Here is an 18891-nt window from a genome sequence, read left to right as displayed (position 1 = left end):
ACACACGCGCGCGCGCGTGCGCACACACACATAAGCTAAGAAAAAGGAAAAAACTCTTTTTTTTCCTTTACTAATAAAAAATATTTAAGTTAGATTTCACAACCCCTGTTTTCTTCCTCACCGATCGTAGTACATATCACGTAGAACTCTATATTTATAAGAAGGGTAGATCGCAAGTATTTCTCCCTTAAATCTTTTGAATTATTAATAAGAAAACCGTATAGAAGGGGAATAAATGAAACAACCATCTGCGGTATGGTGTGCTCTGTCTGTTTAAAATTCAGTTAGAATTCATCATCATCGTTTTCAATTTATAAGTATATTTAAAAAATATATATATTTTTTAAAGGTTTTTATAAACTATAAGAAATTAATTATAATTGAAATTTACTTTTTATTGAAAATGATGTACTGTAAATAAATAAGAAATCTATTTAAAATTGTATTAAATCGATTTAAAATGAAGTCGACATATGGCAGCTTAATAAAAAAAGAGATTTGCATAAAAGTTGATTTCAAATAATGAAAATAATTTGTATTCAACTGACATTTCGTTAGTACGCGTTGTCCTCAGAATGAATCGCGTTAAAACCCATCACGGCAAGGAAAGGGGGGGGTTGATGTGGCGACCGGAACGTCACTATACGGGTGTGTTCCCGTATACGGGAACTGGGGTTGGGATGTCCTTAGAATGACCGCAGTCAGTGTTACAGCCGGAGTCAAACCAATAAATATCTTGGCTAATATGCGTAAGGAACGCTACATTTCCAAGGTAAATAGCCTATTGACGTCAGAACAAAAGCAGGAGATTGAAGACCGGGGCCTTGCGTCTTAGCAGGTCAGCCGGAACGAATCCCTCACAGGTCGCTATACGCTTGGTATATTTTCTATAGTGTCTGATTTAGGTGGGATCGGATGGGTTTCCCCCAATCGGTATATCACATAGTTTCTCTACGAGCACGGTGCCTTTCGGGCGAGTCGGGCTAGGTTTCGTTTGGTGGATTCGAATTAATACCCGGACTGAAGATACGGTGGACCACGACCTCCATGTCTGTGCCCGATATGAGGTCGAACGTTCAGGAACTTTTAGGGAACTTGAGAGAATACATTCCTTTCTGGATATCCGTATTAACCGGATGATCCGCGAGGAGTGGTCTATAGCGGCTGATTTTCTTAGGGTCCCTGCGGTGTGTAGATCTGCAGAGGGAGTTTAATCGAAGTATTTGATCGTGGTAGGATACCAGGTGGCTAGTGTTTCGGCCCAGGCATTGGATCGGTTGGAGGAGGTAGATGCATTGGCATCGTGCCACGGATATATCGGTATTGTTTGTGATTCGATTTGGGGCTCCCGCTGGCGGGGTTAGCCGCGCTGCCGGGGTATGATAGCCCGTGCGACCGGGGGTGTGGCTTCGTTCCGCCGAATGATTGTGACTTGGTAATGCCGCGCGAGACTCCACGATGGGACAGGGTGGGAGTACGGGGTTTATACCCGGCTCCTGCGTGGACCGGAATGAGGTTACGTTCCCATTGATAGGTGACCTTATTCGGTCGACTTATTTGGGTGAAGGTCTGAATTTCTATGTTGTAAAAAATATAATATTGATCGGTATGAGTATAGCACTGATTTACTTTACACCTCGTTCGCGTTCTGAGGCATTCACAGTCACGAACGGTGTTGTTAAATTTAGAGTAGGCGCGGTTAGTTAGATTGAGGGAATCATGGTAGGTTGGATGTGAAGATGTCCGTTTGAGGCCTACGTGAAGGCAAAATTTTAATTTGTATTTTATTGATGCAAATGTCTGACTAGGCATTTATTTCCGTGGCATCCCGGCCGAAGACCGGCTGATGACTATGAGATGTAATCAGTTAAGACGACCATCGGTAAAGCCCCTCAAGGCTCGGAACGGAGGAGGTGGTGTGGCAACCGGTAACGTCACAACGTGGATTTCTTTCCTTTATGGGGTTGGGATGTCCTCAGAATTACAATTCTGAATCCAGAAATTTGCCATTAATATTTAGTAGACACGTTTAACAAAGTTTGGATAAATACTACATTAATGTAATAAATACGTACATACACAAACAAGTACGTGTGAATTTCGTTATTATGTTTTTAATTTTTAATTTTGTCTGTTTATAAACGATTAATTGGAGTCAAATTGTATCTATACAATTTTTAAAAACACATATTTTAAACTTTTTTTTCATAAATTAACATAATTTTTTAAATAGTAATTGCAACTCTTTCAACAGATTAATGAAATATTGACTGTAAGAAGTTTATTGATTATTCGACACGACAATAAAAATAGTTTATCGACATAATCTCCGGCTACATTTAGTCACTTATCGCATCTTTTTCTGTCCGTTCTTATTCCAGCAGTAAAAAATTAATCGTTCACCTCAGTCTCTGTGCCGTTCTTGTTCCGTTCACTGTTGCCGAATATGATGCCAAGCAAAAGTTCTTAAAGAGGACTGAACAAAAAAAAGCGATAGTTACAGAACTTTAAGATAGATAAAGACATCCCGCTCGACTTTCAATTAGTTTTCCGTCCACTTTGAGCGATATAGATAAGGGCGCTAACCCACCGGGTTAGTCTAGTGGTGAACGCGTCTTCCCAGATCAGCTGATTTGAAAGTCGAGAGTTCCAGCGTTTAAGTCCTAGTCAGTTATTTTTACACGGATTTGAATACTAGATGGCGGATACCGATGTTCTTTGGTCGGGTTTCAATTAACCACACATCTCAGGAACTGTCGAACTGAGACTGTACAAGACTACACTTCATTTACACTCATACATATCACCCTTATTCATCCTCTGAATTGTTTTCTGAACGGTAATTACCGGAGGCTAAACAGGAAAAAAGAAAAGATGAGCGCGTTATCATGCAGAAGAATTTCGTATTTTGATAGAGGATAGCAATCTTTCCTTCTTGTTGCAGGATTTACTTATTTTCTAAAACAATAGTTCTCGCTATTGACTGTATGTTATTCTTCAAAATAATCGCTATAAATTGGTGCTTTATAGTACCAAAACACCGTTAGCATCAGTTTACCGGCACGCGTAGGTTTTGATTTATTTTCAAAACGCGAACTTGGATGTTTCCATTCTGTACTGTGACTTTAGGATACGGTCTCAAAAGGGTGGATGAATCCGATTTATATCGCGAGTTAAGTTATCGAAATTCAGTTTATCGTGGATAAACCCACCGGGTTGGTCTAGTGGTGAACGCGTCTTCTCAAATCAGCTGATTTGGAAGCCGAGAGTTCCAGCGTTCAAGTCCTAGTAAAGCCAGCTATTTTTACATGGATTTGAATGCTAGATCGTGGATACCGGTGTTCTTTGGTGGTTGGGTTTCAATTAACCACACATCTCAGGATTGGTCGACCTGAGAATGTACAAGACTTACACTTCATTTACACTCATACATTTCATCTCCTCATTCATCCTCTGAAGTATTATCTAAACGGTAGTTACCGGAGGCTAAACAGGAAAAAGAAGAAGAAGAAGCTTATCGTGGATAAACCCACCGGGTTGGTCTAGTGGTGAACGCGTCTTCCCAAATCAGCTGATTTGGTAGTCGAGAGTTCCAGCGTTCAAGTCCTAGTAAAGCCAGCTATTTTTACACGGACTTGAATACTAGATCGTGGATACCGGTGTTCTTTGGCGGTTGGGTTTCAATTAACCACACATCTCAGGCATGGTCGAACTGAGAATGTGCAAGACTACACTTCATTGACACTCATACATATCATCCTCATTCATCCTCTGAAGTATTATCTAAAACGGTAGTTACCGGAGGCGAAACAGGAAAAAGAAAGAAAGCTTATCGTGGATAATAGAATGGACATTACCGATACGCGCACTACAAATTTCACTCTATCGCTTTTTATACGTCTATCTTTGCGAATAAGATCATTAATGCGGTTTTCCAAACCGTCAGTCGAGAATTCCTCGATGAAAATCGACGACGTTTGTTCCACCCTATTTAAATTCTTCGATCTATTTATAAAACTTTGCACGGTTAATACAATTTTTACCGTACAGTTTTAATATCCGCGAGTGAATTTCGTCGGTTTTACACCTTCAGAAAAAAAAAATCTTATCGTTGCACTTGTACCGATACGATAACACGGCAATTCATCCGCCAACTTGTATGTAGCTTAGTGTAGTAAATATCCTTCCGATCGATTCCTTTTCGGTTTATTTTCTTCCTGTTTACTTTTTTATCGCAGTGTGTTTAACATTTACAGTATTTAACCGATCTGCCGTTTCCAAAAGTTCGAATCAACGGTGTCGCCTTAAATAGACATTCTTTCTAAACCGTACACTTTTTGGGGCGTTGTATGTAATCTAATCTTTCTTTGTTTGTTTTCTATTTGTTATCCTAAACTTAGTTCTTAAAGTAATTTTGTAAGATTTTGGAATGTAATCATATATAGGAAACTGTGTCAACATAATGATGTATAAAGATTCAGTTATATTTTCAAAAAGCTCATTTTATGTATACGTTTTTAAAGTATATCATTAGGTTTATCATTTTTAACTGTAAAATAACGACTCATTAATTATTGTCACTTTCTTTGTTGAATATTTCCGAGTGATGGGTCCGACAATTTCATTATTTTTTTCTTCGTTGCTTAATGTCCACATTTTATACTAATAAAGATTTAATCCTCCAAAATTTGAATGAGTACTTATTATTAATTTAATATTTAAAATTAATCGTTTTTTTTTTAAGTTAATATCTTTTGCGCGATAAATAGTAAACCTTCATTCCGAATACAGCGTGTAGATCATGACAGGAACGTTTAGAAACATCTACTCGTCCACGGATATCATGGATCGACGTGAACATGATCAGGGTAGAATCATAAAAGAACACGATGAATTTTAAAATACGAGAGTTGTGATTAAAGCCCGTATTAATTAATTAAGAAAAAAATAAATGCACTTGAAATATTATTAAGATGATACATATAAAAAATAAATCAAAATTCACACAAAATAATGAAAATTATTTTGGTACATATTTTTATGCATGTATTGAAATAGTAAAATGGAGAGATCTCAGGGCTGTTTTAATTAGTATTGTTTAACAGATATATCGAAAAAGTAAAAAAAAAAAAAAAAATGTTATAATAAAGAAATTTAATTGTATTTTACATAAATCTTTTAAACGGTACTTCAAACGATGAATGAGGATGATATTTATAAGTGAAGTGAAGTTCTTGTACAGTCTCAGTTCGACCATTCCTGAGATGTGTGGTTAATTGAAACCCAACCCACCAAAGAACACCGGTATCCACGTTCTAGTATTCAAATCCGAATAAAAATAACTGATTTTACTAGGACTTGAACGCTGGAACTTTCGACTTCCAAATCAGGTGATTTGGGAACACGCGTTCACCACTAGACCAACCCGGTGGGTTAAGTAATAACCTTGGCATTTTATTAAGACACTTCGATGCAAAACAATATCGTTTGAGTTTGTTGTAAACGAAATCGGTTTGATTTTTAATATAAAACAAAAGATAGTTTCTTTTATTGTTTTTAGTTGGATCGCGTATATGCCTACGACTACTTTCGGTCATATTTTAAGTATTGTGTTGACATATGTTGTTTGGTTTCTTAATATGCAATTTCATATCTTTATAAATGTAAAATTTAAAACAAAATAAAAGTTATAATTTTGTTTCTTTTTTTATTTACAGATTATTTGGGACCAAATGTGATAAGTGCAGTCTGAGCTTCAGCAAAAACGATTTCGTAATGAGAGCGAAAACGAAAATATATCACATAGAATGTTTCAGATGTAGTGCTTGTGAACGCCAATTAATACCGGGGGATGAATTCGCGCTAAGGGAAGACGGTCTGTTCTGTAAAGAAGATCATGAAGTTTTGGAAAAAGCAACGAACGGGGAGAATAATAATAATAACACCAACATAAGTAATAATAACAGTCTTCATCATAACGAAGGATCTAATTCCGGTAATTTTTTTTTTTAATTTTACGTAAGCTATTATATTATTTGTACGGAGGCTACCTTGAATATTCGTACTCTTATATTATTAAAAATTAAAAAAATAATAAACAGCTCCTTTTACTTATCAACACTTCAATTACGTCGCTTAATTTCTTTTGAAATATCGCGAAAATTTATCATTTCTATATTAAATATTAATTATAAAAGTACAGAATCGTTTTAAGTGTAAAGAAATTCCTCAACGGTTTATTTAAATAGTTTATACTTAATTATTTTTTGTGAAATCATATCAATTATTTTTAATTTTATCGAATTTTTGAGTAATCGATAAAGAAATTAAAAAGCAATAATTAAAATAAAAGCGGCTTTTCAAGTGAATATAATTTTTTAAGCACCACTTATATTAAATAATCTGTTCAATTATCAATCGTTTTCTCGTAAAATTATTTTATAACGATTTTATTAAAAAAACATTTTTGATAAGAAAAAAAAAATTATTTTTTTGTTTTATCGTTTCAGGTTGCACGTTATATAAGTTGGTAATATTTATTTATTTATAACGCAATAAATTGCTATTTTTTGTAATATATGTTTGCATTAATTCTGAAGGAAATATGTTTTTTCTTAAAATGTCTTTTATAATTAAAACGTTGTTTTGTAACCTTTAAATCTTTATTAAACTTCTGTTAATCTTATATTTTACTAAATTACTAGGTCCTCTGGGCTGGCGGTGTCTCGGAAAGAGATTATTAGGTGTCCAAAATTGATTACCTCTTGTGAAAAATATTTTTTTTTTGAATGATGAAAATTTATATAACAAAAGTTACGTTAGAAATTTAACTCTAGAAATTGATTCTAACGTATCGGAATTTTCCGCTAGAGATCGGTACATTCCGGTGCCTACTTTTTAGTTATAGTTCATTATTTTATGAAGAAAACAATCAAAATAAATAAAAAAATTGTAAAAAGATTTTTAAAACACCGCTATTAAATTAAACGTAATAAAAGGTAAAAAAATAATTTTAGGAGAATATCTCAGAATGGATTTAAAAAAACAAGCTTTGATGGTGATATATAAGATTATGTGAAAATTACAGCTTCAAATTAAAAATTGTATGTTTTTTTTTGGCCTAAAGAGTGGGGATAAAAAAATTGGCAAAAACATTAAATTATTAATTTGAAGCTATGACTTTCACATAATCTTACATCACCATCAAAACTTGTTGTCAAATCCATTCTGAGATACCGTCCTAAAATTATTTTTTACCTTTTAGTGCGTGTAATTTAATAGCGATGATTTGAAATTTTATACGTATTTTCTATTTTCTACTTTGTAGTGCATTTAATATAAGAGCGGTTTTTAGAAGTTTTTTTATATATTTTTTATTTTGTACTTTTTAGTCTTCATAAGTTTATACTTTACAGCTGCGCTAGAGCATAAGTTTCAGCTTATTTAGCGAAAGATCGAATCGGTACGTTTTACGGTGAGCGAGTGCAATGAAAACATAAGGTTAAACGATTTAATTTCCGGATAACCAAGCTCCGATCGATCAAGAGTGTACCCGATGCGTTAAAAAGTTAACGCTCAACCGGCTGATATATAAGCCGTTTAAATCGTGAAAATCGGACGAGTGGTTGCCGATATATTACGATGGCACCCAATCGAACATGTTTCCCCAATTTTTAAGTGCCCTGGGGGCACTTAAAATATTATCATCCGACGGGTACCAATGGGAGCGGATGCGATGCTATCTAGGGAGATCGAAAAAATGTTCAGAGCGCTAGGACCGACCGTTTTCGAGATATTTGCAATTTCTGTCGAAAATTCGGATCTGATTAAAACACTTTTTATTAATCTTACAAAAAGATTTAATAATAACTAATGAATAGTATCGAAGGAAAAAAGCCTTAACTGAGGTCATAAGTACCGTATGTATGGTACCGATACTCTGCACCGGATTTTAAGCATCATATACGATAGTCACTAAATTCTTCCGCGAATATCACATACGGTGCTCAAATTTTTTACTTACATGTCTATAAACAGAGTCGCAAATGTTTTAGGATAAGTTATAAAAGGCAAATAACGCATAACAATGTGTTTTGTGCGAAAAAAGTACCGCGGACCAGGGTACGGAAACTGAAATGTTGCGGCAATCAACCTGTTTCAAATCAGAAACTATATTATAAAAATCAACTAACCTAAATAGTAAAATATCATTTTTTATTATTTAAATTTACTTTTTTTGGGGAATTTTTTTAATTAATACTAAAGATCGAAGTAAATTAAATATGGACTTAAATGAATAATTAATTAAATTGAGTTCCCTAATATTAATTAATTTATCTGTTTTTAGTTTTATAAAAATATAGATTGAATATTAACAGAATTTTTATAAAATTTTGATATCTACATTTTCGTTGTAATTTTTCTGGAGGTTTTATCAATATTTGTAATTAAATACTAGTTTGGTATTTTACTGTTTGGTTTGTATAATACTGTTTGGTATTTTTATTTGTAACGCACTGTAGTGTTATCAGGCCATATAATGATCACCATAGTTCTTAAATTTTTTTTATCTTACACAACGTATAAACTTCTAAATAAGTGTACAAACATAGTTAAAAATAAATAATTAATTAATAACAACTGTAATGGAATAGTATATGAAATATAAAATTATAATTAAATTCAAAATTATGTAAAACCTTACCTTTTATATATCAAGATAGTTACAATATTTATTAAAAAAAAAAACAAAAAAACTGCGTTTTGCGGTTTCATAACTATTATGTTTTTGAAATGTTAAAATAACATTAATGATAAAATTGTTTTCATATCACAATCTGACGAAGTAATTTGAAAACTGCGAAGAACTAATTTTCTTTAAATAACATGACTACTCGGGCATCTTAACGGTAATTTTTATTTTTTTTTAAATTTGTTTTTAAACTGCAGTTGATATATATAATTTAATACAATTATCAAAAGCTAACAGCTAATTTACAATAAATTTTAATATTTAGAATTCAAAGATTTCATTTTAAAATTCATCAAATTTAATTTTCTCCGTTCATCTATGTAAATAAAAATGTAAATGTTCGTTTGTTCAAAATCTTAAATCTTCGAAAGTTCTTCACCGATTGCTTTGAAATTTTGACAAAACGTTGTATTCGAATACGCACGTGTTTTAAGATGTCACACCTGTGACAGGTAAAAACATGTTTTAAAAAAAAAAAACAGCGCTATCTGTTGGACGTAAAATCAACGCACGCTATACTAAATAATTTACGATTCCATTTAAATGTTTCCGATATGCGTGTCTGTTACAGACTAAAAATCTCCTGGACCGATTTACGCGCGGGAAAAAAGGGAGAAAGGGAAAAAACGAAAAAATATAAGAGAAGAAGGGGAAAAGTAAAAAAAGAAAAAAGGGGAAAACGAGGAAAAGGAAATGGAAATAGCAAAGTATAAAAAAAAAGTGAAAAGGGGGAAAGGCAAATAAGGGAAAGATAAAAAGGGAAAGGAAAAGGCAGAAGGGGAATTGTGGTAGCAGAAAGAGGAAAGGGAAAGGAAATATGGTATAAATGAAAATGGGAAAAGGGGAAAGGGGATGGGAAAAATAAAGGGGGGAAGGGAAAGGGGAACGAGGAATAGGGAAAGATTAAATTTTGTGAAGTAATGTTCATTTTCTTAATATTTTATCAAAATTTCAATTGTGTTTATTTAATCTGTGTATATATATATATATATATATATACACACACACTCAAATTTAGCAATAGCGAAGCATTGCCGGCTCTGCTAGTTTTATTTCATAAAAATAAATACTTTTATTATGATTTTAGAATAAATTTTAGAAAAAAGTATTATAATTAATATTATTTTATTAATAACGAGTGATTTTTTTTTTTTTTAATGTATGATTCTACGATATTTGTTTCAAAGTTCTTAAAATGGATTATATTAGAAACGGACTCATAATAATTAAATGAAAACAAAAATTATAATATAAGTTTAAAATTCCTTTACCTCGGTTAGTATTCTCTTGGATAAATTTCAGTGTAATGAAAAATGTAATTTTTCTTCAGATACTGAGTTTATACTCGTATATTAGACGCGGTATATTATGTATCCGTAAATTTTTTATTATTAACTTGTACTTTTGTACTTTATTATTTACTTAATTTATATTTTACTACTTTCAACAGGTTAATATTTAGTTGAAACCGTGTTTAGTTGAATAAGAGAATTGCCGCGTTACCCTTAAATAATAAAATATTTTCCAATCTACATCTATCATTTATTTTGATTTTAAATTGTTCTAGTCGAATTCGTAACGCGGTAATCAATTTAAATATAAGTATACCAAATTTATCGGAAGATTTCTGTTACAATCCGGAATGCGCTTCCTTTGCTTAAATGATAATTGCGTTTTAAAAATCGTTTGAATCGAGTATTCGGCAGAGTGATAATAAATAAGGGTTAACGAAAGTGTCACAATATAGCATTTTTATCGCTACGGTTCATTTATTTATAGTCGTTCAAATTTTATTTTTCCAAATTTCCTGGAAAACTGTATTTTTTGCTCTCTTTACACCGGTAACAAGTAACAACATTAAAAATTTTAAAAACCCACGAAGCCGTTTTGAAGAAACATATCTACTGCAGAGCTCCGTGACGGCTTATAACCGTAAAACTAATCTAAGAAACCGCTCTGAAGTGATACCAATGAAATGTAAAAAACCGCATCAAAATCGGTCCGGTAATTTTTGAGGAAAATGGTAACAGATATACACACACAACCTCTTACCCTAAACGCATATACCGTTTCGGTTCCGTCGTGGGTAAAAAGAAAACGATTCACAAGTGGTGTTTTATACATTTTACACCAAAAATAATCATCATTGTAAAGATGTAATAAAATTTTTTCAATTTTTCTTATGGTTCAGTGGAAAATCACTCACAAATTTGTGTTCTCGTAGGATTTTCATAACCTATTTTACTCGTAAAAATTCATATAAACGTACGTTTTAAAATACTTCGTTTGCGAGTTGGCTAGCGAAAGATTTCTCTCGGATTTCAGCTACCTTTATAAAATTCGCATTATAAATGCTGCTGAGCAGCTTAAGGACAGCCCTGCAGAACTAAAAAGAACAAAATAAACAGTACAGAAGCGATTCAAGAAACGTGTTGAAAATAGTAAGCCCATTTTTGAAATTTATTATAAACCGTTACGTAAATAGCATTAGGTCTAGTGTACTGTTTGTAAATAAAATTCAATTTTTTTAAACTTTTCTTTGTTTTATTCAACTTATCTAATGTCGTTTTGTTCAGAATTAAGTTCATACAAGTGTTTAAAAGTTTTATGTGTTTACTACCCGTTTAAAAAGTTATTGTATATCAAACCTAAAAAAACATACTTTTTTACCCCGATCTATTGGTTTTCACCCCAAATTTCTTAGACTACTGAGATACGGTTCTACAACCTATTTTATTCGATTTTTCAGGTCAAAAATCATAAGAAATCAGTAATTCCAGCCCTTAATTAACATCCTAAAATATCAGTACGACCTCATTTCATCGAGGTAGCTGAAATCCGAACGAAATTATTCACTAACCGTTACTCGCAAATTAACTATTTTACTACATATATTAATGGGAATTTTTCCATTCTTTTCACGAGAAGAATAGGTTACGAGAGTCTTGGAATAAATTCGTGATACATTCTGTGTATAGAATACAATTATTTTATAGCCGGTTAAAATAATGATATAAATTTAAAAATCTGATGTGGACACCACATGACTCCCTCGTACACTTATTAAATTACATATACACCTTTTTTTTAAATGAAAAGTACATAATATTTTATTTCATTAATAACTTATGATATTTTTTCATATTTTTTCTTGTTACTGAACTATTATTCATCGTAAAAACATTTTTAAAATCAGAGGTTAATTTTTAAAAAAATTTAATAAAAAAAGGAAATGAAGTTTAATTCGAACCGATGCGCCTTCTCTTGTAAGATCCAAATATTTCATTAATTAAAATTTTATTTGGTTATAACTCTGGAACCAATCAAAATAAGTACCACTTATCGTTGAAAAACTCTGAATGAGGGCTTATTACAGCAGTTAAGAAAAAGTCATAATCTAAATTTTTTTTTGTTTTTGGGCTTTTGTTGAACTTTTGGTTCAGTAGATTGCAGTCAAAAGAGGAGGTACACAACTAGATATTACAACAATCCTAAATCCAAAATTTCAACAACCTACGGCTAATAGTTTTTGAGTTATGCGAGATACTTTAGTACATACGGTACAGACGTCACGCTGAAACTAGTCAAAATGAATTCAGGGATTGTCGAAATGTATATTTCCGTTGAAATCTGAAAACCGATTCTTTTCGCGATTACAATACTTACTGTTTGTACTTCGTACAAGGAAGTAAAAAAGCGGTTAAAAGTTATAAAATTAAAAATTGACATACTAGTCTTAGTAATGTAAACGAATAATAATATTTATTGTTATTTTATTTTCTTAATGTGTATGTTGCAATTTTTCAACTAATAAACGATAATCAACCCCCTTCACGTCACAATGAGATGAGGATAATATATTTGACTTGTAAATGAGTAGTCTTGGACAGACTCACAGCGGATCATTCCTGAGACGTTTGGTTAATTGAACCCAGACCCCCAAAGTCCAACCCATCGGGTTGGTCTAGCGGTTAACGCGTCTTCCCAAATCAGCTGATTTGGAAAGTCGAGAGTTACAGCGTTCAAGTCCTAGTAAAAGCCAGTTATTTTTACACGGATTTGAATACTAGATCGTGGATACCGGTGTTCTTTGGCGGTTGGGTTTCAATTAACCACACATCTCAGGAACGGTCGAACTGAGAATGTACAAGACTACACTTCATTTACACTCATACATATCATCCTCGTTCATCCTCTGAAGAATTATCTGAACGGTAGTTACCGGAGGCTAAACAGGAAAAGAAAGAAAGAAAGACCCCCAAAGTCCACCGTCTAGTATTCAAATTCGTATAAAAACAACTACGTTTTACTAGGATTCGAACCTCAGAATCTTCGATTGCGAAAATCAGGTTTTAAACAACCGATTTTTGACGGCAAATTAAACATTAAACCAGCCCGGTAGGCTAATAATAATATTTAACCGTACAAAGAATAAATATACATATTTTCTACTCGTGTATCAAGTTAATTGCCTCTTTTTTCCCGTCGCAAATCGGCATATAAGAACCGGTTCAAGCAAATACGAATCGGTATTTATTTATTTAATCTAATTAATATTGTAAGACGTGTATCGATACTTGAAACAGGAAGATGATAACAAATATGTTTACCTGGTTTCATAGTAACATGTCAAAAATAACTGGCGTTTGAACTTTCTCCAACTTTTTTATTGTTATATTTTTTTGCGGCAATTTTTTTTTTATCATTCCTTTTGTATTCTCTAATGTAACCTAAAATTGGAACGGAAAGTAATTAGTATAAAATTAATTTAATTCTTCCTTTAAAAGAAATAAAAAGTAAGAAGAATATGAAAAAGCTATACACGGTTTAAGAATCGATTATGTTCACGCCATTAAATGATACTTAAAAAATATGTTTATTTATAATTTTTTGGAATTATATTAGCTAGGCCATTGTATAGTCGGCCGGGCCGGACTAGTGTTTAAGATCATCGCAAATCAACTGATTTCGAAGTCGAGAGTTCGAAGATTCAAATCCTAGTAAAATCAGTTACTTTTACTAGGATTTGAATAGTAGATCGTTGACACCGGTGTTATTTGGTGGAAGAGATTCGTTTAACCGCACATCTCAGAACGGTCTACGTGAGACCGTACAAGACTACGCTTCGTTTACATTCATACATATCATGCTCATTCATCCTCTGAAGTAATGTCTTAAGGAGGTTCCGAAAACTAAACAGAAAAAAAGAGAGAAATATTATTATACGATGATATCCTTGAAGTTTTTACGCTTCTGTGATAATACGTAAAAATGTGAATCGACTTGAAATTTCATCGGCGTAATTTGTTTTATACTTTTAATCGATTAAAAAGGCGTTTAAAATATTTCTGAAACAGACGGTTTATATTTACCGATCACCTATTACGATTACCTTGCAGTTTAATTACAGTAGGGTACATTTTAATTTTTATACTAAGGTTTTGGGAAGTTGTTTCTTTATAATTTCTGAAGCATGAGTACGCTTAAGTAAAAAAATAAAAATAAATAAATAATAGTAATAATTTATCCAGTCGCAGAAAAAAAATTAATTTATAATAATGTAATAAAATAAATAATTAAAATATAAAACCCACTTCCGACAATCTTTTAATGCGTCCTAGCGCTTTTGGAAAAGAATTCCATTTCCAGGAACTTAATTTTTTTTTTAACTAAAACTTTGTCGTTAGGACGTATTAAAAGATTGTCGGTAAGCGGGTTTTATATTTTAATTATTCATCGCATAATCGTACTAACAGGCCATGTTTCATAAAATTATTACAATAATGTGTTTTCAAATATGATATTTTACTTTTGATTTACTCGTTTTTTGTACATTAAATAAAAGTATGAAAGTGACAGCTCTGTAATTTCTTTGTGTGCTCTCAGATGTTTTGTGACTAGAGCGTTCTTAAAATAATTTTTTAACCGCAGTACGTAAAACAAAATCTCACGAGTGTATAATAAAAACGGAAAACGACAAGCAAGTGTTATTTTATACATTTTACGTGAAAAAAAAAAAGATCGATTGATAATTATAATGTTACGATTATATTTTACCTATAATTGTTTTATTTAACACGGTTACACGAAATTATACGGCGCTTTCTTTAGCGATGTATGTAACTCATGATTCAAAAATAGATTCCCCAAAAAATAAAAAAACAGACAAAAGAAAATGAACTTTTGAAAAAAACACCTCTAACGTATACCATTAATTTTCATAATTATACACAAAGTTCAGAGTTATTAATCTCTTTCTATATTTCAGTCGTTCATTATTCTTTATTTTATCTATTCTCCTGTCGTTCGTTCTTTCTTGAATATATATTTTCTTTGTTTATCAAGACTTTTCACCGTATCAAAGAGTCAAATGCTACCGCAATCAATCATATCTGCCGTTTTACTACACAATTTTGTTAACATTTTTACGAATAATATTTTTCAACCTTATTGTTTTATGTTTGCACATCGGTTCATAATTTACGCTTTATTTAATTTGGATAAACCCTTTATATAAATTTTAAGGTAAAATTTATTGTTGTAAAACGATATTTCGTTGTACAGAAACTTTTTATAAAATGATATCTAATATTTTAATTCAGTTTTAGCTATTTTTTTTTAATTTTAATCTTTTTTGTATCACAATTCGTTTACTTATAATCGGTTTCAAAAAGGAACAATAAATAAACAGAATTACGATACTGAGATCTCCAATGAACACAACAGTACATTTGCTAAAATGTATATGGACAATTCACTTCATAAAATGTTCAAAAGTCCGTAAAACAAAAACAAAAAATCAAATAACATTAGGAGACAAAGGGAAATAAAAAATTAGACAACACGATATAAATATAAGACAATATAATTTATATCGTTCGAATCAAGAAGTCGGTACGTTGATTTGTTCGTTGTATGTGCTGACAATTTTATTTTGAACGAAACGCACGAACGATTTATACTTCTTGATACGAACGTTTTATCTAAAATTGTATGTGTTTTTTGGGTATAAAAAATGAAAACATCGGGGTTAGAACTGTGTTAAAAAATCACAAGTCGGGAAACAGCTAAAAATGTTCAGGATGTTTGAAATTTTTTTATTGTAGAAGTTTTTGTTGTTAGTACGCTAAATTCATGAACGTTATTTAGTTTCAATCGGCAAAAACATTTAATAAAATCATATATAATGAAACTTAAACCGTGCAACATTATCGCCCGATTTTTTCTAGCACGATATTGTACGTAAGACAATAGTTAAGTTCTATAAGTTCACTTGCAAAGATTCACTTCAAAAAAAAAGTAAAAATATCTGTAAAACCCAAAAAAAAATAAAATAAAATTTAAAAAACAAAGGAAAATGAAAACAAAAAAGTGACATAATTACCTTATGAAAAGAATTAGGCCCTTCATCAGGCGTAGAGAAAATACTCATCACCTAAAGGATGTCGTCCCAGCCCAAGTCGGGTTCAGCACTTGAAGACGTTTGAATCGCCGGACATCTTCGCTGTTGTCTTTGAGACAGCCCTAGATAGTACACATGATTACCTAGCTGTAGTTTTACCTATTATAAAGAGTATTAATTTTTTTTCCTATCGGACTGATTTTAATAAATCTTGTATACTAAAAATAATGTCTGTTTATTTCCAAAAAAATTTATAATTTAATATTTAATTTTTTTTTCAATTATTATATTTATCCTTTCAAAAATTAATTCATTAATTTTTATTTTATTTTTTTCTGATAAATTTACAAAAACAAAAAAAAATTGTAAAATAGTTTCTAAAATTTTTTTTTAATCAAAATTTATTTAGTATATTTACATTCCAAAATTTTGTTATTGCGGTAGTTGGTTATCAAAGTATTTTAATAGATTAACAGATAAAACTAATTAAACGATCCTAAACTTACAGATTATGCTGAATAAATCCAAGAAATTGGATTCTAAAAGTAAATTTTTGTTGTCTTCCTACTAACAATTTTTTTGCGAAAGGGATTTTTGTTTCGAACGTTCAAATTTATTATTTCTTGATGTATTTTTTTGAAAAATAATTATGGAAATTAAAAAAAATGAAAGTTTGGGAGAAAATAGGACTCGATAAAATACAGTACTTTTAAATTGTAAAGTCCTGGGTATATTTTTACCGTAACCGGCTTTAAAACATGTTTTCTAAGGATCATCCATTTTACACATTTATTACTGCCTTGTCATCGAGGAAGTATTGTAATCGCGAAAAATTTCGGTTCTCAGATTTCAACGGAAACATCCATTTTGACCAGTTTCGGCATCACATCTGTACATACGTATGTATCTCGCATAACTCAAAAATAATTAGCTGTAGGATGTTGAAATTTTGGATTTAAGACTGTTGTAACATATAGTTGTGCATCTACCCTTTCGATTGCAATCGACTGAACCGAAAGTATCCAAACTGCAGTAATAAGACCTCATAAGACCTTTTAAACGATATATCATAAGCGGTACTTATTTTCATCGGTTTCAGAGTTATAGCCAAATGAAATTTTAATTAATAAAATATTTGGATCTTACAACGGAAGACACATCGGTTCGAATCGGACATCATCTCTTTTTTTAACTTTTTTTTTAATTTATATATATTTATTTATTAATAATTATTCACCCGTATTATCGGAAGGTGAAATGTAATTTTATGTGATTTTCATTTAAAAAAAATGTGTATATGTAATTTAATAGGCGTGCAAGAAAGTCGTGAGGTGTTCACATCAGATTTGTTTTTTATAATATTCTCATTATTACAAGACTACCTAAAAAAAAGTGTAATGTATTTTGGGTGTACATATGTATGTATGTTTAATCCACCGTTCCAGCTCAACGGCTGAACCGATTATCACCCGCACGCTCTTTAATTATACTACATTAGTAATTATCCTATATTAAAGAGGATTATTTGTCAGCGATCTTCTTTTTTGGGAGTCGTTTTTTAATTTTTATCTCTTGTTTTATTTATTCATTTTAACAAGATCTCCAGGCCGATCTAGCGGTTAGCTAGATATTGTGATCGGTTATTTAACAGCTGATCATCTAAATCGAAGATTCTAAGATTCGAATCCTAGTAAAAGCGAGTCCCTTATATACGGAATCGAGTACTAGACAGTGGACACCGATGTACTTTGACGGTAAGAGTTCGATATATCACACGTCTCAGGAACGGTCGGCCTGAGTCTGTACAACAGTACACATATCATCCTCATCTCATCGGGCCCTGGGGGGAGTGTATATTGTTCACTAGTTGAACAGATTGCAACGTACGAATTAGGAATAAAATAAAATAGTAAAAATAAATTTTAACTTTCCATCCAAATCGTTAATGTTAATTTTTTTTCTATATTTAAGTTTTAAAAATTTCGCTCTTATTTAAGTATCCATGTTTCTTAAATATTTCCCATTTTTTATTATACGTAGTCAAATAACTTCTTTTTTTTCTTGACAGGTGTAAAATCGGTGGCGTTTCATTGTATCTAACTATATTTAGATATTTATTTTTATTTAGTTATTGATTCAGAAGAGGAGCCGTATGGTTTATGTAAACCGCTGTTTGAAGACTGCATTCCGTCCTAAATATAAATCAGTAGATAGTTTACGATATTTCTATTACAAACAAAACCGGAATTTTATTTATATAAATTTATAATTATTATTTTTTTTCATATGAATTTTGATCGATCTGAAATAATTTCTTTGTAAATAGATTTATTTTATTTTTTAAGTAATCGTTATTTAGCGTCTGAATATATATATATATATATATATATATATTTATTTAATAAAACGTTTTAACTATAAAAAAAGTAATACCGAATTAAAAAATAACAAAAAACGAGGATTACGGAACAGCGGTAGTAATTTTATTAAAGGTAAATTTACAAAAAACATTTATATCTTTTTTAAATTTGTTTTTCTTCAGTCGAAGAAGTATAACTTTTTCAATTTGAACTAAATGTTGTTAATCGGGATGAACAATAGGAAGAGATGAATGAATGTTATATGACGTATACTGTGTTAATTTGTAAATGAACGTAAGTAGTTTATACTACGACTGTTAACATACACACTAAACAAAAGAAAAATTGAAAAAATAATAATTAATAAAATTTAAATT

The 18891-nt window shown here is 31.3% G+C and overlaps 1 protein-coding gene across 4 annotated transcripts in view; it reads left to right on the top strand.

The window, feature by feature from the left end:
- tup (LIM1_Isl and LIM2_Isl domain-containing protein tup) overlaps positions 1 to 18891 on the top strand; it is a 387091-nt gene that overhangs the window by 195342 nt on the left and 172858 nt on the right. For all 4 annotated transcript variants that reach the window (XR_012755607.1, XR_012755608.1, XM_075359380.1 and 1 more), the window contains exon 3: positions 5718 to 5995. Coding sequence is in view for 2 of the 4 variants with exons in the window: in XM_075359380.1 (XP_075215495.1) it covers positions 5718 to 5995 (278 nt within the window). In the remaining 2 variants the exon portion in view is untranslated. The remainder of the gene's footprint in view (positions 1 to 5717; positions 5996 to 18891) is intronic.

This window comes from Lycorma delicatula, chromosome 3 (genome assembly GCF_047948215.1).
Source record: "Lycorma delicatula isolate Av1 chromosome 3, ASM4794821v1, whole genome shotgun sequence".
In the NCBI taxonomy this organism is placed as follows: Eukaryota; Metazoa; Arthropoda; class Insecta; order Hemiptera; family Fulgoridae; genus Lycorma; species Lycorma delicatula.
The sequence above is the reverse complement of the archived record's forward strand: the minus strand, read 5'-3'. Positions and strand labels throughout refer to the sequence as shown.